The 22,966-nt window shown below is 40.6% G+C and overlaps 2 protein-coding genes and 1 long non-coding RNA gene across 5 annotated transcripts in view; 1 reads left to right on the top strand and 2 right to left on the bottom strand.

The window, feature by feature from the left end:
- The window catches only part of ifrd2 (interferon-related developmental regulator 2), a 24,909-nt gene extending 18,387 nt beyond the window's left edge, over positions 1 to 6,522 (bottom strand). Inside the window, exons 1-2 of one of the 3 annotated variants that reach the window (XM_055012844.1) lie at positions 5,662 to 6,522; positions 2,008 to 2,064 (exon numbers count right to left, since the gene is read on the bottom strand). In XM_055012844.1, the coding sequence (XP_054868819.1) occupies positions 2,008 to 2,064; positions 5,662 to 5,704 (100 nt within the window). In that variant the 5' untranslated portion in view covers positions 5,705 to 6,522. The remainder of the gene's footprint in view (positions 1 to 2,007; positions 2,065 to 5,661) is intronic. The other 2 variants (XM_055012843.1, XM_055012845.1) reach the window with 2 other exon arrangements.
- Positions 5,114 to 11,292, top strand: LOC129349498 (uncharacterized). The gene is made up of 2 exons (XR_008602527.1): positions 5,114 to 5,230; positions 10,883 to 11,292. It is a non-coding gene; the product is annotated as an uncharacterized LOC129349498 (long non-coding RNA).
- Positions 7,546 to 22,966, bottom strand: amt (aminomethyltransferase). Its single transcript, XM_023272524.3, has 9 exons — positions 22,774 to 22,966; positions 19,906 to 20,073; positions 19,010 to 19,090; positions 16,017 to 16,148; positions 15,869 to 15,947; positions 15,368 to 15,513; positions 11,294 to 11,474; positions 10,914 to 11,069; positions 7,546 to 9,355 (listed from the first exon to the last, which is right to left on the bottom strand). The coding sequence occupies exons 1-9, from the start codon at positions 22,897 to 22,899 to the stop codon at positions 9,180 to 9,182; spliced, it is 1,245 nt and encodes a 414-aa protein (XP_023128292.1). The 5' UTR covers positions 22,900 to 22,966; the 3' UTR covers positions 7,546 to 9,179.

Here is a 22,966-nt window from a genome sequence, read left to right as displayed (position 1 = left end):
CATAAACCCTCTGAAGGCAGCAGAGATAAAACCTCCATCAGTCACCAGTTACCAGTCAGCATCCTTCAACTACCAGCCGCTGTGCAGTCTCCTGTCCTGCAGCTACACAACTACATCTACACGTCTACATCTCCAACTCCTCCCCTGCAGCTACAGCTCTTCCCACACTAACCGCCCACATCCAGGTCAGCCATGTTCAGAGAGCTCCCTGAACGCCTCACGTGTCATCTCCGATTCACTACTTCATACCTCCACAGCGATCATTCTCACTCTTCACCCGTCAGCGAGTCTCTGGAGTAGAGGCTGATGGACCAATCAGATCTCTGAGCCACAGGGGGTGGAGGTTCTTAGAGCCTCCACATGGAAGCACAACTTCAAGATGCAGGACACCGAGGTCCACCAAGGAAATAAACCTTCCTGCTCACTACAAGCATTTAGCAGCATTTAGCCGGATCCACGTTACAGTTCAGAACCTCAGGCAGCGTTTCAATGATTCATTCAACAGTAAATGATCGCTTAGTGCCTTAAATCTACCATCCACTTCCTGTTAAACCAGTATCTGGCTGCTGCTAGTTTCCCACCATCGTGTGCCAGCTGGTGGAAATGGGTTGGAGCGTTAAAGAATTAGTTTAGGAAGAAATATTGTCCAATAAAATGTTGAAACACATTCTAAAAGCTGATTAGCGACTGTCACTGTTTCCCACAATTTCATCGCAACAAATACACTTAAAACATCCCAACTGTCATCACATTTTTTCAGAAAAGCTGCCGCGAATTCAGACATTTTAGGGAGAAACAAGCTGGGAAAACGCCCTGAAATCCTGGAGGGATGAATTAGGACACTCGACTGTTTATGTGACTGAGATTGATCAGTTACATTAATGCTGCTGTTCTTCTTCTCTATCTTCTTAATATTTCACTGTTCTATCACTTTTATTGTCCACTAAGGTCCATATCTTAAAGGATTGTTGTTTTCCAGACTGTTTCAGGTTAATCTGTGGCTGTATTCTGATTTAGTTGCTAGCCGTTAGTCACTTTGAGAGAAGCTAGTTTCCTGTTATGTGGTGACGTTTTGTGTTTCTGCTTCAGTTTCTGCAGTCTCTGATTGAGAGATAATTCTGAGAGGAGCTGAGGCAGAGCATTTAGTTTATCAATAAAAACACAGACACCGATAATCTGAAAACATATCGGCCTTCATAACTGACCAGACCGTCAATTGTTTATCCCTAATTTACACAACTTTACATACCTTTAAACTCTCTGATTCCTACATTACAGCCAGGGTTGGACAGAGTTTCTGATTCCACCTTCAGATCAGATAATTAGTCTCCTGCTGTAATTAATCTGTTTTAGACGACTTTTACTCCTACTCTGGTGCTTTGGTACTGCTCTGTTTTTTTACTTATGTTTTATTTCTTTTACTGTTTTATCTAACATTTTGTGTATTTTATTTAGTGAAGAACTTTCTAACCCCAGTTCTGAAAGGTTCTGTCGAAAATATGACTTCTTATTGCTCAACAACAAACACATGGAAGCAGGTTAAGAAAAGCCACAAAGAGCAATGAGTGATTTAGAGTCAGGATTTTCACTCTAAAGTCAGTAAATGTTAGAAGGAGAGGTTTGGTGGTGTAGGTGTGATTTTAAACTCTGACTGGAGTCTGAAGATCAGATGGTGATGAAGGTGACTGTCAGCAGCCTCCAGTTAGTGGAGCAGTTCTAGTAGACGAGGAGGTCAGATGTACTGAAAAGTTCTGCATATTTCTGTGATTTCTGAATTAATCCCAGCAGGAAGGTGGAGCGTTAAGTCATGATGTTCAAGAGCGACATGCATGAAGACTCTGTGGTGAAGTGAGTCGTATTAAAGGTTTTTAGAGCAGCTGGGAGGAAATAAAAGGTCAGTTTAGCGTCTAAATATCTGCTGGGTTTACTGCATGCACCGCTGTGAGGTTCAAGAGCTTCTGAAGGAGGCTTCAGCTGGACGGGAGGCTGGAGAGTCGGAGGAGTTACCTTTCAGCGGCGCTTTAGCCGACAGCTGCAGCTGAAGAACCTCCTGACGAAGAGAGCCTGGAGATGATGGATGAATGGATGGTGGAGATAGAGCAGGAGAAAAGGTGGACGGATGTTTGGATTGATGGTGGAGATAGAGCAGGAGAAAAGGTGGACGGATGTTTGAATGGATGGAAACAAGGAATGGCCATGATGAGGAAGAAAACATCACAACGAGATGAGTTTTTCATTTAGGACATCATGTACTGCAGATTTATTACCAATGCTGCACAGAACTTCTCTTCTTTTCAGGGGTCACCACCAGAAACCATCTGACTCCATCTAACTCCATCCTCTGGGCTAACTTCATGTCCTCTTTCACTACATCCACAACCCTCCTCTTTGGTCTTCCTCTGCATCCTTCTACCGACATATTCTCTATCCCTCCTCAGTCTTTATCTCCAGAACATCTAACGTGTGCTGTTCCTCTGATGGACTCATTCCTGATCCATCCTGGTCCCTCCCAAAGAGAAACTCAACCTCTAACCCAGTGTTTCTCAAACAGTGGGGTGCGAGCGACTGGGAGAAAAAGGTCCGTCTATGTCAGTGGTTCTCAAATTTTTTCTGTCGGGCCCCCCTTCGGAGGACAAAAAACTTTCGTGCCCCCCCCCAATAACTTCGTGCGTGTATATATATATATATATATATATATATATATATATATATATATATATATATGTATATATATATATATATATATATATATATATATATATATATATATATATATATATATATATATGACGGGTGTCAAACTCATTTTAGTCCAGGGACCACATAAACCCAATCTGATCTCCAGTGGGCCCCACCAGTAAAATCACAGCATAATAACCTATAAATAACCACAACTTTTCCCCTTTGTTTTAGTTCAAAAATAGTACATTCTGAAAATGTTCACATTTAATGAAGTATCTTTTTACAAAATATTATGAACCTGAAATTTCTTAAGGAAAACAAGTTCAGTTTCAACAGTAGCCTATTATGCCTCAGTTCATCATTCACACATGCATTGTAACTGCCAGATAACAGTTTATCTACAAAAACACAAAACATTCAGTCACAGGTATCTGCAACTGAACAATCTAGTATTTTACTTCATGATCAGAACAACTTGTCAAGTTCTAGAAATTATTTTAAATTTACAATTTTACAAATTTACAATTTACAGTTAATGTTGTTGTAATTTTTATCATTTGTAAAGTCGTCCCACGAGCCGAAATGGACCGTCTGGTGGGCCGGTTTTGGCCCGCAGGCCGTATGTTTGACATTGCTGGTAAAAATAATCGGAGATGAGCCGAGTATGTGACGTGATCGAGTACGCTGGTGTTCCGACTGCACATTAACGATGCATTCTCCCGTTCTCAGGAGTCTGTACTTCGGAGTCTCAACGGACAGTGCATATACCGTAGATATATACAGAAGATCATTATTATTATTATTTATATCTATGGCATATACAGTCTATGGGGTCAGCACAATTTCAGTATTGTACGCCGCGAAAAACAGGCCGACGTTAAAACAATTGCTCAGCTAATTAGTTCCGTGTTGAAGGACCTTTTCCTCCCAGTCTCCTGCGCCCCCCTTGACATGCCTCTGCGCCCCCCCAGTGGGGCGCGCCCCACTATTTGAGAAACACTGGTCTATGTGGAACTAATTAGCTGAACTGTTGTTTTAACGTCGGCCTGTTTCTTGCAGCACAAAAACTGCGCTGGCCGTTATGCCTGCCCATACTTGTGTACTTGGCAAATACTGACTACCAAGAACGGGACAACGTATCGTTAAGATGCAGTTGGAACACCAGCGTACTTGATCACATCACCACCTCAGCTCTACTCTGATTATTTTTACCAGGGGTATCAAACATATGGCCCGCGGGCCAAAACTGGCTGGACAGATGGTCCATTTCGGCCCGCAGGACGACTTTGCAAAGGGCAGAAATTCCAGAGAAGACATTAACTGCAGATTGTAAATTAGCAAAACTATAAATTTAAAATAATTTCTAGCCCATGACAAGTTGTTTTGATCATACAGTAAAATACTAGATTGTTCAGTTCCAGATAGCTGTGACTGAATGTTTTGAGTTTTTGTAGATAAACTGTGATCTGTAAGTTACAATGCATGTGTAAATGATGAACTGAAGCATAATCATTATCATAGTGATCATAATGTTTTGGAAAAAGGTAGTTCATTAAATGTGAACATTTTCAGAATGCATTTTTTAAAAACTAAAACAAAGGGGAAAAGTTGGAGTGGTGGTTATTTATAGGTTATTATGCTGTGATTTTACCGGTAGGGCCCCCTGGAGATCAGATTGGGCTTCATGTGGCCCCTGGACTAAAATGAGTTTGACACCCCTGATATTTACTGTGAAAAACAACAAAATGGAATCAGATCAAATAACACAGTATAAAAAAGTAATGGGGTTGGGCTGCGGAAGTTTTTTGTCCTCCGAAGGGGGGCCTGGCAGAAAAAATTAACCTCAGCTACCTCCAATCTCTGCCTCCTGTATTTTCCAGAGAACATTCATCCTTCTGCAGGAGAGATCCATAATCAACCAACTTTCCCATGCTCAATATAACCAGACTCTTTCCTAACTGACTCACACTCTGGATTATTGTTGTTCTAGTGCAGTGTTTCTGCAATCCATCAGTTTACTTTCAGTTCATTTTCTGTTCATCTTTCTTGTTATTAGTTTACAGTTTACATGTTGTACTTGTGTTATCTTATTTTATTTCTTATTTGTAAACACTTCACACAAACACTTTTAGAAACTTGCATTTTGGATTCTTTGTTATTTCTATTTTACTCCTAGCCTCTGTGTAATTCTGTATATTCCAGTAACCTGTGTATTGTTTATTATACTGTGGGATCAAAAAAGTAGATCTGATCTTATCTCTCCACGGTTTTCTAACCCTCTCCTTTCATTTTTTTGCTGATAAAGCTGCACAGATCTTCACCATGCCTTTATGTTCCTCCTGATCTAGAGCAGATAAACCTGCAGACAGCCTCTACACGTGCTGGACTCCTGGGAAGGTGGAGCTCCAACCCCTAACCAGCACATGGAGGTCAGCACCTGCTACTGTACAGACAGAAATAAACTCCTGAAACTACAGTCATGTGGAAATGAACCGGGAGACCCTTTAACAGCATGCTGCTAGAAATAACACCTGGTTAACCTGAGTTGGTATGAACACACTTTACATCTATAAATACCACATGGTTGAATCTGAATATAGCTATAAATACCCTGAGGTGAACCTGAGTCCAGCTGCAGCATGGCTCTAATGGAGATCTGCATGTAAACACGTGGATGCTTCACTATTTTAGGAATCTGTGCTCCATTAAAGCCAATAAAGAGTATTTTCTGTAAAAATGTGCAAAGCTGCGAGGCTGATTTCCACTTGGATGAAAAAAAAACAAAAAACTGCTAAAGTTTGGGGAGCAACAGGCTGTTTGTGTTAGAATCCATCCGCTAACACGGAGTGGATTTCAAGCTGTCATTTAACTCCTGTTAGTTTTAAAACTCTGTCATTTACTTCCTGTTAGTTTTTAAAGCTCTGTCATTTCCTGCTGGTTTTATTTTTGTTTTCCAGAAGATAAATGGTGGCTACCTACCCGGCTTACTGGAGCCTCGTTTCCCTTTTTTACTCCTCGGCATGTCGCCCTGATCCAACAGTCCACAGCACGGCTAGCCGGTTAGCAGCTAAAGTTAGCCCGCTCCGGTCCTCCGGTTAGCAGCTAAAGTTAGCCCGCTCCGGTCCTCCGGTTAGCAGCTAAAGTTAGCCCGCTCCGGTCCTACAAGTTGCAGCTAAAGTTAGCCGGCTCCTGTCCTCCAGTCCTCCGGTTAGCAGCTGAAGTTAGACCGCTCCTGTCCTCCAGTCCTCCGGTTAGCAGCTAAAGTTAGCCCGCTCCGGTCCTCCGGTTAGCAGGTAAAGTTAGCCCGCTCCGGTCCTCCAGTCCTCCGGCTAGCAGTTAAAGTTAGCCCGCTTCGGTCCTCCAGTCCTCCGCTTAGCAGCTAAAGTTAGCCCGCTTCGGTCCTCCAGTCCTCCGGTTTTCAGCTAAAGTTAGCCCGCTGCGGTCCTCCAGTCCTCTGGTTAGCAGCTAAAGTTAGCCCGCTTCAGTCCTCGGGGTCTGACAGCCGGTATGGAGGTGGCGGGAGACCACGGCAGGCTGGTCCCGGTGGTCTGTATCTCCAGCTGGGTTACAAAGCCGCTAAAATGCCCCTTTTCTCCGGACTCGTGTCGCCGCTCCGGGTGTTTCTAGTTACCGAGCCGAGCTCTCCTCCACCACCCGGGATAGAGAGCTAAAGTCCGGCCTTCCGGTGGGCTCCAAGCCGTATTATCTGTACCTGTCCCCGGGTAGTCTGTACCTGACGCCGGGCTGAGATGGGAGGTGTTTGGGACGGAGTTGTGAACACGCCGCTGTCTCCAGGTCCACCATCTTCTCCTCGGTAACGAGTAGCCGGGGTTGCCAGGTCCGACAGCTTCTGTAGTGAACCGACCTGTAGCCGGCTTGCCAGGTCAGCTCTGCTCGATCCCCCGTTTACAGTGGGCTGAGCGGCAGCCGGTGGTTTTTAACGGAATAAAATAGTTTTAAGTCGATCATACAAAAAAATTTTTTTCTACTAATATTCCTACGTAATATAACAATAAATGTGCAAGTGTGACGTATCTCAGGCCTGACCACTGGATCTGAACGATTTGGGACAAAGAAGACTGAAAAAAAACAATTTTTGAAGATGAATATATATTTTTTTTAAAAATAGGTTGTTTCTACTAATATTACTCCGTTTTTATATAAAAAGGGCAAATGTGACGTATCTCAGGCCCGAAAACATTGAAAAATTAAGTCCTTAAGGGAAAATAAAAACAAAAAAATTCTAAGTTGATTATACATATTGTTTGTTTCTACTAATATTTCTATGTATTTTAAAAAGAAATGTGCAAATCCGATGTATCTCAGGCCCAAAAGCGCTGAAAAATGAAGTCCTTAATATGTCACATTTGCATGTTTCTATTTACATTACAACAAAATATTAGTTGAAACAACCTATTTGTATAATCGGCGTAACACTGTACAACCCAAATATAGAAAAAATGAGGGAAAAAAAAATATATATAAGAAATAAAACTGATATTGTATTTCTGCAACAGTGTGTTTTACGACATTTAAGGACTAATTCAACTCTTACGATGCAGTTATAATGTGCCAAAATGTGATTACAGAACAAAATTCTCACATACTTTCAGACAAAATTTATGCTGTGCCAGAGCTATATCGGCCGTAAACTGAATTTTGGAACAAGTCAAATTTGAGACTAATACTGAGAAAATCTCTTCTTTTTTATTTCCATCCATGTGGCTCTAATCCCGTCTAACCCCGCTGATGATGGACCACAGCAATGTGAAGGAAAAAATCCCAAATATTCAACATTTATGTGATCTTACTTCCACATTACTGCTCATTATAGTGGTACAATATTAGCAGACCAGAGACAAATAGATCAGACATCTGCTTTATTAAAGAAAAGATATTATTTGAATCAAATAGAAAATATTATTTACCCTGTTTACATCAACATTCAGATGAAAATTAAAGCCCACACTTACACACAGCGTAGCTTCAACCCATAAATCAGTAGCGTTATTTCTGTAGACACACAGAAGTCCAAAATTAAATTTAAAAAAGAAATTAAATATATAAGTAATGTAATTACAGCTAAAGTGTCATTAAGATTTCAAGTAAGACTATTATCATACCACATGTAGTGTAAACTTCTCTTTTAAAGTTAGACTTGTTATTATACTGTGAAATATCTGAGAAACTGTTTAAGGTTTTGACTAAACCAAGAGCAAAAATAACAAACTGACCTGACAGGTTTGTTGGGAGGATAACAAGCCGACCCTGTTCTATTTCCCCGTATATATTTATATAGTAATACCTGCTTTATCAAGCTGTTTACAACTATAGTATTCAATGGCAACCAGAAGACTTTAAAAAAAGCAGATTTGTGATGGTTTAACATCAAAAAGGCAGTTTGGAATCTTGTTTTGGTCCAGTGGTGACAAATAGGAATTATATCATGTTTATTCTATGATATAAAGTTAATTAAATACTAGCATTTAATGGAACTACAGACTCACTTTAGCAGTTTTGACTAAATGTGCAGCAAGTTGTTTCAGTTTAAGCTGCTTATAAACTAGAAAACTACTTGGTCTATGAACCGTGTTAATATAGCATCTATTAACTGCATCTATAAACTGGAATCTCACATTCTCACATTACTGATGGGAACTGATGCATCTCATGTGTAAACTGCTGACGATTCTCTACACTACATCCACTGGTGGAACCATGGTGATGGAACCATGGTGATGGAACCATGTTGATGGAACCATGTTGATGGAACCATGCTGATGGATCCACGGTGATGGATCCACGTTGATGGAACCACGGTGATGGAACCACGGTGATGGAACCACGGTGATGGAACCACGGTGATGGAACCACGTTGATGGAACCATGTTGAGGGATCCATGGTGATGGATCCATGTTGATGGAACCATGGTGATGGAACCATGGTGATGGAACCATGGTGATGGAACCATGGTGATGGATCCATGCTGATGGATCCATGCTGATGGAACCATGGTGATGGAACCATGGTGATGGAACCATGTTGATGGAACCATGGTGATGGATCCATGGTGATGGATCCATGGTGATGGAACCATGGTGATGGAACCATGTTGATGGAACCATGGTGATGGAACCATGGTGATGGAACCATGTTGATGGAAACATGGTGATGGATCCATGTTAATGGAACCATGTTAATGAAACCATGGTAATGCCAACATGCTATTCTTAACCAGAATACTGACACAGTGGTTTCCAGAGTCTTCGTATTATTTCTGACTTCCTGTTCTTTAATCCTGTTTATTCTGCTCTAAACTTTATACCCTTAATGTGCTGCAAACAGATTTTATTGCATTTAGGTTTATAGTTTTGGATTGTTTTCTCTCACCAGTGAAAATCTGTTGACTTTATATTGGTGTTGCATTGCTGGAGGCAACCAGAAGGGGGCAGCATTGATAAATATAGACCTTTGTAAAGGACCGTCTGAGTGCATCTTATCCAGAGTAGTAGTTGGTGGGAACGAAGGGCATCTTGGTGATGGTGGCCGGTACTGCTTTCTTCCTGACCTCCACCTGGATGTCTGTTCCGTTCTTAGCAAACGCTGCGTCCACGTAACCCATGGCGACGTTCTTCTTCAGGCAGGGAGACGGGCAGCCACTGGTCACCTCACCTGGAGGAAACAAACAGGTAGAAGTATTTCAGAGGAAATCTAGATGCAGTTTCTGACAAGAACTTCAGAGGAAATCCAGCATGGAGAATTGAGAGGACTCTATTGGCAGAAATGGACTTTAGGAGGGTTAGGGTTTGGTTTTCATGAGTGTATAATTAATGGTAACTACAAACTATTGAGTTTGTGTAGATTCTCAGTCATCCAGGTACTGGTAATACTAAAAGCATCAATAGAAGGCAGCTGGACTCTTTTTGGTTCTTGAAGACATTCATCTCTCATCCAAGTGATTTTTTAGGTATATAGCAGGTATCTGAGAAACTTCAAAACTGGTCCAGCCAAAGGATAAAACACCCAAACAGAAGCTGAGCAACGTTATATATGTAGACCAACGTATCGAGGAGAGCAGGACCTTTGTTTAGGTTGAAGATGGCAATGATCACTGTCTGGACCAGAAGACAGATGGGTTGAGAGGACTGATGGAAGCCACGTATGTTAAAGTGGAACAGCCATCTTCTAGGTCCTTATGATCACTCCCCAAAGTTTCACTGACATTAACACCTCTAGTCGTTCCTGACTTGGCAGCTTCATGTAGTTCTTGGTTTGTTTATGGACCATTAGACATGTGAGTCGGGCTCACTGTATAAATCTGGAACCAGTTAGAAAAGAAGTCCAGCTGACTTCTAATGAAGCCATTAGGATTCTGAATTGTTGTGTTTTCGTTAGCTCAGGATAAATCCTGCATTTCTACATGAAGAGGGAACGAGTGTCTGTTTCTACAGTAACCCTGAATGATCAAACCAGACTATGGTTCTGGAGAGAACCCTTCCTATTTTTACATTGAAGTGACACTGTTGGTTCTCCTACATGCTTGGAAGAGTAAGAGTTGATTTATTTGGTTGCAATCTGTAATCTCACCACCAGGTGTCACAAAATTCTGCACACTGGTCCTTTAAGATGGAGTCATAATGAAGCCTTTTAATAGAAACCTTAACGAGGTCTTATTCCATCCTTCAGCTACTCTCTGAGCAATGCACAGACTTATTTATTTAATCAATCAGTCATTTATGCATCCATTTATGTGTAATATTTTAATATAATAATATTTTATATTTTAATTGCCCCCTGGGGACGAATAAAGTTTTCTGAATCTGATATGCTTGAAATCATAGAATATGACTTCAGTATGCAAAATATCATGCACTAGTCTTCACTGTAAAGTTAAGTATGGTGTCAAACTAATGTAAAAAAAATCTAATTTATCTTTACGTTTTACAACTGAGGTGTGTTGGATCTGAAAATTTTCAACCTTTTCAACCCCTGGTGGTCTCATGAAGACACTCTGATACACAATAAAGCTGTTATTATTTCTAGACGTAGTGATTTTAAATATCTTTATGTTTGTAACAGCAAGTTGAGGTTTTCTAGTTTTGGTTCTAGAATTTGTTTTTTTTTTGGGAGGTTTTATAAATAATATGGATTCTACTTTATTTCAGTTTTTATTTTCTTCCACTGTTATTTTTAATCCAGAGGAACACCCCCCCCCCCGGTTGTTTCCTACCTATGAGCGTCCCGTCAGGGCTGAGGATGGGAGTATGCTGACGGACCGGAGGACCGGAGGACATCAGGCCCACTCTCTTTCTGTCTGTCTTGGCTTTGATCTGAGGTACGATGATGTTGGCGCCGGGGAAGTCTTTGGTCTTACGCCTGCGCTTTCCTGTGTGAAAAAAGGCAAAGTGATGGCGTTAACAGATAGAAGAAAGGACAGATGCAAAGAACAACATCCTGGAACACATAAATGTCTTTTTAAAGTGTTGTTTTTACCAAATTTGATGAGAAATGATGGAAAATAACACAAATAACACATGTAAAACCAATGTTCATGTGTGTTCCACCTCTGCCTGCTACAATAAAAACAATGAATGAGTGTTAAATTCTCACCTATGGTCCAGACCAGGGTGGCCTCTACAGGTGTGGTGGTCTCGTCGATGTCGTTGCCATAGAGACAGAGCCCCGCCTCCAGCCTCAGACTGTCTCTGGCTCCCAGACCGGCCAGCTTCACCTCCCCGTTGGTCAGCAGCTTCTCCGTCAGTTCAACCACTCTGCCTTTAGGCACCGAGATCTGAAACACAGACCGGAGAGCTTCACCTTCATCCAATAATGTTCTAAAAATGCATATTTAACTGAAAAAAATCACAGTTTGTTGAGGGGAAGTCATCAAGTAATGATTAAGTTTAGTTCTTAGTTTTGCAGAACTCGAGATGTTTACAGAGGATGATTCATGTCAGTCTTTGCTGCTCCGAGTGAAAAGAAGATAAAGAAAATAAAACTCCCACCATCCCTGTGTTAGACAAAGAGATTCACCCACATCCTCCCTGCTTCCTATAGAGGACTACAGAGTGGGCCGATAGATTCATCCAGTAAATCTTTAATCAGGAATTCCTCACATATCTGGTCCTGTTCAGCGGTGTTACTAAGCGATGCATCGCCTTACTGAAGGAGGAACAACAAGAGAAAGATGTGAAGGTGGCTAAATACTCGAAAGATAAACTGAATTTTACCAAATATGAACACAGCTTTTGGCCACTGTGCTTTAAACCCAAGTATTAAATCCTATCAGATTCATCTTATGAGTGGACAAACATCAGTACAAGCTCTACTTTGGTCCCTCCAGGATGAAAGATCTCTACAACTACTTGATGGATTCCCAAGAAATTGATCTTTACCTTTACCCCTTCATGAGGTTTGTTGTTTGGAGAGAAATGTTTAGTTGGACTGTTGAAGGGCGGTACCATCATTTATTCCCTCTCTAGCATGATTTGTACCATATCTGGTGATCTGTTCATCTCCTGCCATCATCAGGTCAGATTTTAACATCTCCAAACCTTTGATATCAAATACTTGAAAACTGTAAGAACATAGACAGAATGTCGTAATTTTGGAAGAATAAACCTTTAAATTTATGAGAACTTTAACACAAAGTAGTATTTTGAGTGGAGTAAACCTTGAAAACTACAACTAGTTGAACAGAACATAGTATTTTAGGTGGACTAAACCCATTAATTTATAAGTACATGGACACAAAGTAGGAATTTGGGAAAATAAACCTTTAAAACTAGAACTACTTGGATGAAATGTATTATTTTGGGGGAATAAACTTTAAAAACTATGAGTACATAGACAGAATGAATTTTAGGTGGAATAAACCTTTAAATTTATAAGGACTTGGTCATAAAGTACTATTTGAGTGGAACAAACCTTGAAAACTACAAGTAGTTGAACAGAATATAGTATTTCAGGTGGATTAAACTCATAAATTTATAGGGACTTGGATACAAAGTAGGAATTGGTGTAGGATCCACCAGCCATTATTACACAGTGGAACAGGATAAGAGCAGATTTTTGTCTGTCCCGTTCCTGCCCTGGGTTTAACACCTTCACGGCCACAGAGTGGAGATGAGGTTGGCTTTGATCAGTGGAGCCGAGACGCCAAGACATTGCAAACAAGACGCTTTCCAGATCTGGTATGAGGATGCAAAGTAACGAATCAGCAGGAAAGCACCAGATCAGACTTTAAGGGATTCCCCTACACAGACCTCCAGGATGTAAATTAAGCTGGTTTAAACCCCCAGCCACTATCAGGACCAAATGGCCACCAATACACATTCAGACTGATTCCTGAGCCATTGAATGGGGGCTCAGGAACCTGGATGACAACTTCAAAGACATTCCACTCACTGACAAGGAACTCTGGACTCAAATCAGAACCAACAATGACAATCATCCCACAATTCTGGACTCAGCTCCTTTTCATGTACATCCATTTCACAGAACAAGTGAACTTTTCAATAACTTCATGATCAACCTACATATTGCCTCGCCTGTAATCTTTTATTTCTCCTGATTGGTATCAACACAATACGTCTTAACATGTCTGCCACTCACATGGGATGGTTTCATTCTGATCCTCTTTTGGTCAGTAATGCATCTAGATAAATCATGCTCACTAAATTTCAATATTTTTGGAGTTACAGACACCACAAAATTATCTTCACATGTAATTATGCGAGGGACACCTGGACTTTAGCCCTCCCCAACAGAGGCTGGTCCAGATGCCCCCCGTACTTAATGAGACGCAAGAATCCATTTTAAAAGACCGCATCTGAAAGCACCACTCAGAGTCCTCCTTTACCATCAGAGGCTTCCAACCCAAGAGTCCTCCTTTACCCAAGAGTCCTCACGGAAGAGTCGTCCTGTACCATCAGAGCCCTCCTTTACCCAGGATTCCTCCTGGAAGAGTCGTCCTGCACCATCAGAGTCCTCCTTTACCCAGGAGTCCTCCTGGAAGAGTCGTCCTGTACCATCAGAGCCCTCCTTTACCCAGGATTCCTCCTGGAAGAGTCGTCCTGCACCATCAGAGTCCTCCTTTACCCAGGAGTCCTCCTCTACCATCAGAGGCTTCCAACCCGAGTCCTCCTTTACCATCAGAGGTTTCCAACCCACGAGTCCTCCTTTACCCAGGAGTCCTCCCAGAAGAGTTGTCCTGTACCATCAGAGTCCTCCTTTACCCAGGAGTCCTCCCGGAAGAGTCGCCCTGTACCATCAGAGCCCTCCTTTACCCAGGAGTCCTCCCGGAAGAGTCGTCCTGTACCATCAGAGCCCTCCTTTACCCAGGAGTCCTCCTGGAAGAGTCGTCCTGCACCATCAGAGTCCTCCTTTACCCAGGAGTCCTCCTTTACCATCAGAGGCTTCCAACCCGAGTCCTCCTTTACCATCAGAGGCTTCCAACCCACGAGTCCTCCTTTACCCAGGAGTCCTCCCAGAAGAGTTGTCCTGCACCATCAGAGTCCTCCTTTACCCAGGAGTCCTACGTTTGAAGGAGCTCTCTCTTGCCATCACAGCCAAGAGTTCTCGCGACTCCGAGGCTCCACTCTGTCCACCACTGTCCTGACCCACATCAACAAAGGCCGACCGGACCATCCACTGAGGTAGCATCATCATCTTCTTCATCATCGCCATCTTCATCATCATCATCGCCATCTTCATCATCATCATCATCATCATCATCACCATCTTTATCATCATCATCATCATCATCTTCATTATCATCATCATCATCATCATCTTCATTATCATCATCATTATCATCTTCATCATCATCATCTTCATCATCATCACGGAACACAGGTACCTTTCAGTCACTGGAACTTGGTGCAACTTTTCCAAATGATCTTTTCAAAGATAAAACTTACAGGCTAACAGATTAGCCTACTACCAAATTGACGGCTGCTTTCAGGTGTGGTCTTTTCATCCCTTTTCTCCAGAACACCACATTTCAAGCGTAATATTAATCCCAGTGCTACGTTAAAATATTGTGTTCTCTTCCTTCCTTTTCCCATCATTCACATTTCACCATCTTATTTGTTTTGTGTTGTTGTTGTTGTCTGTCTGAATGTGTGTTGTTGTTAGTGTTTAGTTTAGTTTAATAAATATACATAAATAGAAGTCCAGTGCCTCAATTGTTTTGTTGTTCACATTCTGGTCCCTAACTTGTATAGATTCCAGCTACCTCAATTTTATACAGAACCTGTCAAGCTAAATAATTCCCCTTACATTTCCTGAAGCTCTTCTTGACAGCGCAATAACAAGTGTTTCATATGCTGCATTATTATATTGGTCTAATCTAAATACTTCGCTGGTCAAATATCAGGTAGACCATGTAATAATTCTGCATAAAAACTTTAACCCCATTTGAGCAAACATTTACCCTACATTTTAATATTGGTGGAGAAACATTATTAATAATCTTACAGTTGTAATTGCTGGAGAAACTATTTAACCCTTACAAACATATATTAAGAAATCCTACACTGGAGTGAAATAAGCCTTAAAACTGGAAGTATCTGGATACTAAGTAGTATTTTTACACCTACAGCAAATACATCTATGATATATTGTGAGAAATCTCCAGCATATTTTAAGTACAGTTTGCATTCTAATGGAACTGATGCCCACCTCCACCCCATCCTCTCCGGTGTATCCACAGCGAGTCACCCTGCAGTTAGGAACACCAAACACCGTGGCCAGGGTGGAGGTCATGAAGGTCAGCTTACTGAGGTCGTCCTTCAGCCCCTCCTGGAGAACCTGAGACATGCTGGGACCTGAGGACACACAGCTGGGTCAGTATTTACATGGTTTATAGATATTCAGAGACACACATGCAGGAGGTCACATCTTCAGGTAACAAACTGGGAAAGAATGACATAAAACTACCAATGGAAAAAAGACCAGAAATGGAGTAATAACTGAACCAAAGAAAGAAACTAAATGGAAGGAATGGAAACATGGAGAGAGGAATGAAGGAAGACATGAAGACACAATGGAGGACAAATAAGGAAGAAAAAGGAGACAAGAATCAAAAAAGAAAGATGGTAAGAAGGAAAAAAATATAATTAGCAGAAAGGACAGAAAAATAAATAGCATGAAAGAAGGGAAGAAGAAGAGTGAATATCTGACCTTGCAGAGCAATCAGTGCTTCATCGAGGAACTCCAGATCCACGTCAAAACCTGCAGCTTTGAACTCTGCCAGTCTGGCCTGAAACCACAGTGAACATCAGAAGCTTTCCAGCTGACTCCAGGTCTGTTGGTCGACTACTTTACTGACCTTCATATGAGCAGAGTCCTTGTCGGCACAGCCGGCGTTGGAGACGACGTAGAGGTAGCCCTGGTCAGTCTTTGTCACGATGAGGTCGTCCATGATCCCTCCTTGGTCATTGGTGAAGAGAGACAACGAACCCTGAGGGGGTGAACCAGAAATAAAAACGTTGGTCAGATTTAACCTCCTACTAGGACTCTATTGACACCACATACACATATGGACAAAATTGTTGGTCCCCCTCAGTTAATGACAGAAAAACCCACAATGGTTACAGAAATAATTTGAATCTGACAAAAGTAATAATAAATAAAAATTCTATAAAAATTAAACCAATGAAAATCAGACATTGCTTTTGAACCATAGTTCAACAGAATTATTTAAAAAAATAAACTCATGAAACAGGCCTGGACAAAAATGATGGTACCCTTAACTTAATATTTTGTTGCACAACCTTTTGAGGCAATCACTGCAATGAAACCATTTGTGTAACTGTCAGTGAGACTTCTGCACCTCTCAGCAGGTATTCTGGTCCACTCCTCATCAGCAGACTGCTCCAGTTGTCTCAGGTTTGAAGGTTCCTTCTCCAGACACCATGTTTCAGCTCCTTCCATAGATGTTCAGTAGGATTTAGATCAGGGCTCATAGAGGCCACTTCAGAATAGTCCAATGTTTTCCTCTTAGCCATTCTTGGCTGTTTTTAGCTGTGTGTTTTGGCTCATTATCCTGTTGCAAGACTCATGACCTGCAACTGAGACCAAGCTTTCTGACGCTGGGCAGCACATTTCTCTCTAGAATACCTTGATAGTCATGAGATTTCATTGTACCTGCACAGATTCCAGACATCCTGTACCAGATGCAGCAAAGCAGCCCCAGAACATAACAGAACCTCCTCCATGTTCCACAGTAGGGACAGTGTTCTTTTCTTCATATGCTTCATTTCTGCATCTGTGAACATAGAGCTGATGTGCCAAAAAGTTCCAGTTTTGTCTGGTCTGTCCATAGGACATTCTCCCAGAAGCTTTGTGGCTTGTCAACATGCAGTTTGGTAAATTCCAGTCTGGCTTTTTTATGATTTGTTTTCAACAATGGTGTCCTCCTTGGTCGTCTCCCATGAAGTCCACTTTGGCTCAAACAACGATGGATGGTGTGATCTGACACTGATGTACCTTGACCTTGGAGTTCACCTTTAATGTCTTTAGAGGTTGTTCTGGGCTCTTTTGTTTCCATTTGTATTATCCGTCTCTTCCATTTGTCATCAATTTTCCTCCTGCGGCCACATCCAGGGAGGTTGGCTACAGTCCCATGGATCTTAAATTTCTGAATAATATGTGCAACTGTAGTCACAGGAACATCAAGCTGCTTGGAGATGGTCTTCTAGCCTTTACCTTTAACATGCTGGTCTATAATTTTCTTTCTAATCTCCTGAGACAACTCTCTCCTTGGCTTCCTCTGGTCCATGTTTAGTGTGGTACACACCATGTCACCAAACAGCACAGTGACTACTGTAACCCTATAAATAGGCCGACTGACTGATTACAAGTTTGTAGACACCTGTGATGCTAATTAGAGGACACACCTTGATTGAACATGTCTCTATGGTCACATTATTTTCAGTCTTTTCTAGGGGTACCATCATTTTTGTCCAGGCCTGTTTCATGAGTTTATTTTTTTAAATAATTCTGTTGAACCACGGTTCAAAAGCAATGTCTGATTTTCATTGGTTAATTTTCATAGAATTTTTATTTATTATTACTTTTGTCAGATTCAAATGATTTCTGTGATCATTGTGGGTTTTTCTTTCATTAACCGAGGGGGACCAACAATTTTGTCCACGTGTGTCTGCTTTATTTAAACTCCTGTCACGTTTCTACTCCCTGTGGGCTCATTCTTCACTGCAATAGAAAGTCCTGCAGCTCTATGTGACTCATTAGTCAGAAAGTACTGTTTGAGTGGAATAAACCTTAAAAACTACAAGTAGTTGGACAGAATATAGTATTTTAGGTAAATTAAACCCATAAATTTATGGGGACTTGGATACAAAGTAGGAATTTGGGCAAATAAATGTTTAAAACTAGAAGTACTTGGACACAAAGTGGTATATTTAGTGGAATAAAACTTGAAACCTGCAGGGACTTTTAGGCTGACCTGCAGGCAGTGATTAATCAGAGCAGATTATGAAGATATATTTAAAATATAAATACCAAAATATGTACAATATGCGGCAAAATATGTAATCAAACAAATGTATTTATTGATTGATTTCATTTAGTACTTTTTTAATGTTTATTTTTTTAATGGAAAAAAAATCTATTTTCACAGTGAAACTTCAGATGTCCACATTTTCAACATTTCTGGGAAATCTTTGAACATTTTTTGGTGGAAAAAAAGAAATGTTTAAAATTTTTCTGAAGAACATTCACATAAAAATCAACCAAAATCCAGTGAATTTCACTGGATTTTGGTTGATTTTTATGTGAATGTTCTTAAAGAAAATACTAGAAGTTTTAGTGATATATATGGAATCACTTCAGATATTTTTAGGATTTTTTGGAAAGATTTTTACTAATTTTTTGAAAATATTTACTAGAATTTTCTTGCCAAATCTGGGGGATTTAAAAAAAATAAATAAAACTTTTAAGGGAAACTTTTAAGGAATTATTGGAATTTTCTTTCTGAAGGTTTTGCAAATTTTCAGAAATTTAGGGAATTTTTTTTGCAGAATGTTTGAATTTTTTTCAGACAAGGAAACTATTTTTTGGTGCCTGTAAATGAAGACAGCAGGAGGGTTAATGGGATTATAACTGTATAAAACAATTCTGAGTTCTCTGTACGTCTATCCATGGTCGTTCTGTTTCCATAGAGCTGCAGGACTTTATATTTTAAAGTAAAATGAGCCCACAGGGAGTAAAAATGTGACAAGAACGGAAAACTCTGGTGATAATATATGAGTGCTGTGTTTCCAGTTAGAGCAGGTAAGAATGGAACTGTCCTTCATCTACCTGGTTGTCCTTGAGCTCTGCGACATCTGCAACCACCAGAGACTCCATGAACTTCACCCGGTCTCTGCCGTGGACTTTGGTCTGACGGAGAAGAAACAAACATAAACCCATCAACAGCCTGACATTTATAGTGGTACCTGTTGGAGAAACTTCACTCTCAGTCATTGTTAGTCTGCTGTAGTGAGGCTGAAACTGTTGAAACTGATTTTATTTTTATTAATAACTTTCAGGATGTTCATGATGTTTAGTAAAAAGAGAATTCCTTCAATGTGAACATTTTCAGAATGTACTTTTTTGCACTAAAACAAAGGAAAAAGTTGGAGTTGTGGTTATTTAGAGGTTATTATGCTGCTATATTTTGGGTAACTTAAAAAAAAGACATCTAGTATAATGTGATTGTGATGAAATATCCCAATTTAAATCTAGATTTGGTTCATCTTCCAGATAGAACTCCAACGTTCTGATAAAATCTGATGATTCTTTCTGTTCTTAAATGGTGTAATGAGGAAAGTTTTACAAAATCAAATGCCTCGTGGGTTTTAGAGTTAAGGGATGTTGGAGAAACTTCACTCTTAGTCCTTGTTAGTTTGCTGTAGTGGGTGTTTACTGGTATTCTAACACAGAGTCTGTGAAGGTAAACCAGAACCTTTGGAAAGTCCACATTTTATAGGGACGGTCAGAGAGTAGGGAGGCTGGATGTAAATATAAGGTGAGTAGAGGTTAATCTGGCTGCTAATCAGTGACAGAGGATAAGACAACAGAACAAAGATTGATAGAATCAAGGGGTCTGCCAGACAGCAAAGGGGTGACAACAAAAGGTGAGAGGGGTGACACTAGTAGCAAAAGGTGAGCTATATTCTCCATCATACTCCATACTGAGGAGTGTTATCTCTGACCTGCAGCATGTGGCTGACGTCGAAGATGGAGCAGTGTTGTCTGGTGTGCATATGTGAGGATATGTGGCTGTCTTTGTACTGGACCGGCATACTCCAGCCAGCAAACTCCACCATCTTCCCTCCCTGCTGCCTGTGGAAGTCAAACAGAGGAGTCTTCTTCAATGCAGCCTGAGGAAAAGAAAACACAGAATGATGGAAACACCAAGAACACAGGAATCACTGATAAAACACAGGGGACTCACTTCCTGCTCTAATATTGTTTTATAGTTGTCAGATTATATGAGATTTTCCAGTTTTCTGCTCTTTTAATACATTTTAAAGTAATAAGTACAGTTTTGACACTGACTGAACCCACAACAGTCAAACAATCATTGCTACGCTAATATCGAATTCTCTAATATCTCTAATATCTAATATCTCTAATATCAAATATCTCTAATATCTCGGGGACAAACTGCATCATAACACAATAAAAATGGCAGTTTGTTCAGTCTAGTTGTAATCCTGACAATAATTATAATATATATATATTATAATAATAATTCTGATCACAGCGTCTCATCATTATTTAAAGCTCGGTCTCTTCTCCAGTGGTGATAATATCTCAGTGCTGCTGCTTTGTCAGAATAATTTGGCGTCACGTTTCAGTGCTCTGGGTTCCTTCACAGTCTTTTTCAGCCTGCAGGGTTGAACTACAGACCTATAAACATCTAGAACAGATCTGAGACCAGCACCATCATCATCCTCATGTCCAGATAATGAGGAAACATCTGGTCAATGCTGGGAAAGGACAAAATAAAACTAAATGAACAAGCACTGTCCAACAGCTCAGGTCCCGGGTTACTGGTAAATATCGTTAGGAAAGTCTCAGGCCACCATGACAAACACTTCTGTGTTGTTTAATGACCTTAAAGCTTCCTACTTCAACTAACAGCTTCCTCCTGTAGTTTCTGTAAAAGAGCTGCCTATAAGGCCAGTATAACGAGTTTAATGACTGAAATACTAGAACAGGACAAACATCACCTGATCTGTTATCAACTCATCAAACCAGTTACAAACGCTGCACATTGTGAAGAAAATTATTCAAAAGTTAGGTTCACTCTGATACTAATCCATTATAAAAAGACTTCATCTGCCTGATTCCAGTCTATAGACGTGATCCATCCTAAATATATTCTGATAATGCACTTGGTTTTGGATATTTTAAATGTTCGGTCGCTGTTTTGCATCTTAAGACTCAGAATCAGAATGAACTTTATGAACCAAGTTTGGACACAGAAACGATGACTGTGACTCTGGTGAATCAGGAGGTAGCAGTCTGGTTGTTTAGACACATACAGCTGCTAAAATCACTTAAGTGTTTCTAAAAATTATTTTATTTCAGCAGATTAATGTTGTGTTTTTTCCAACCACTGCATCTAAAAACCATTTGCAACCACCTGTTCTCCACTCCAAAGAATGAGAACATACAAACAGGTGACAAATTAAAGGAAAGAAACAGCATAAGCCCCTTCTAGATCATCTGACTGCATTTAAATGAGTCAGTTTCACGTCTGAATGAGCACCTCGGACACTTTAATGTAAAAAAAGCAGCAGCAGTCTGACTGGATCCACCTTTCAACCTGCACAGGTAGAAACTGCATCACATGAACAGATAGCCACACAAAAACCATGGACTCTCTAGTTGTGTGAAGTGATTTATGGAAGATTTCAGCATCAGTATTTGTCTAAAAACATCACAGGGAGCAAAAGAAGACAATTTTGCTGCTAAAATCCCAACAAACCTTTTTTCATTCACCCTTCTATTCCAAACTGAACCGTCCATCAAAATAAAACTCTTCTGAGATAAAAACAGACCTTACATAAATCAAAAATGAATATAATCTCTATTTTTTATAAACAAGACATTAACAAGAGCTGAAGTTTAGTTTGTACGTTTCTTTCCACTGCGTTTATTAAAAACCTTCAGCCAAGTTTTCCTTTAATCTGTCCCCTGTTTGGACCAAAAAAATGAAGGATTCATTGTTAGAAAAGATTAATTTTTCTCCTCCTCTGCTGCTATAATGAGTAACGGAACAAATATCTCAGCCATCAGTGACATAAAATGACATCTTTCACAGATTTACTGCTCTGCTGATAGTATTTTCTGTTCTTTCTGTTCTGACTGCTGAACTTAGAACCCAGAGCTGGAGGGTTCTAAGGTTATCAGAGAGCAGAAATGCATTCTGGGACATGAGTCCAAAGTCAGCTGTTAGTCTGAATGAGCAGAAGAAAAGCTTTCTGTGATAGAAAGTCCTTTAATGGGCTGTTAGGAGCAGAACTGTTGGGTTTTAGTGTGTGCAGGTCACATTATCGTTCATTCATGTTTCAGTCTGCAGACGCTCAGATTCATTAATAGCAGATTAGATTCAGTCACTGGCTTTAATAAAATCATTTCTTAGTTTAGATTCAGTCACTGATTAATTAATAAAATCATCTCTTAGTTTAGATTCAGTCTCTCGTGGTTTTAATCAAATCTTCTCTCAGCTCAGTGGAGTGGAACAGGAGGACAGATGTTCTTTATGTCTGCATGAATCCACTGCTGTTGGGACATTTTCATTTATTATCCAGAGTCATTCTGAAGCACAAATATGTTCATTTTAAATCAAAGCCTCATTAAAATGAGGCAGAATTCATATTAAAGCCACTACTGGACACAAATAACAGAAGATAATAGGATTAAAATGACTATAAAGCAGGATAATGTCGACATAAACAGTCTGCTGCTGTTGAATCCTCCTAAACATGACATTAAATCACATCTTTCTGAACAACCATCCTCCTCCAGGCAGAAAGCATGTGCTATGGCTACATTAGTTCTCCTCCTACCTCTGAACCAGAAGCCTGCCTCTGCTGCTGCCTCCTGCCGGGACCTGCAGGCCCGCAGCCCCGCAGCCCGACCCTGGAAGCGCGCAGCACCGAGCCCCCGGTCCCGACCGTCATCCGAGCCCACATGATGCACCTCAAGTCCCGCTGCGGCTCTCACTGACTCCCGCTGCCCGGATGCAGGAGGAAGTCTGGA

The sequence above is a fragment of the Amphiprion ocellaris genome, chromosome 8 (assembly GCF_022539595.1).
Source record: "Amphiprion ocellaris isolate individual 3 ecotype Okinawa chromosome 8, ASM2253959v1, whole genome shotgun sequence".
Classification (NCBI taxonomy): domain Eukaryota; kingdom Metazoa; phylum Chordata; class Actinopteri; family Pomacentridae; genus Amphiprion; species Amphiprion ocellaris.
This window is presented reverse-complemented; position numbering and strand designations above follow the sequence as displayed.

Coding starts and splice junctions, on each gene's coding strand:
- amt (XM_023272524.3), bottom strand. CDS start 22,899: ATGTGGGCTCGGATGACGGTCGGGACCGGGGGCTCGGTGCTGCGCGCT. Junction 15,948..16,016: donor AGGACTCTGCTCATATGAAG/GTCAGTAAAGTA, acceptor CTGTGGTTTCAG/GCCAGACTGGCAGAGTTCAA. Junction 11,475..15,367: donor CCGGAGAGGATGGGGTGGAG/GTGGGCATCAGT, acceptor TCTGTGTTTCAG/ATCTCGGTGCCTAAAGGCAG.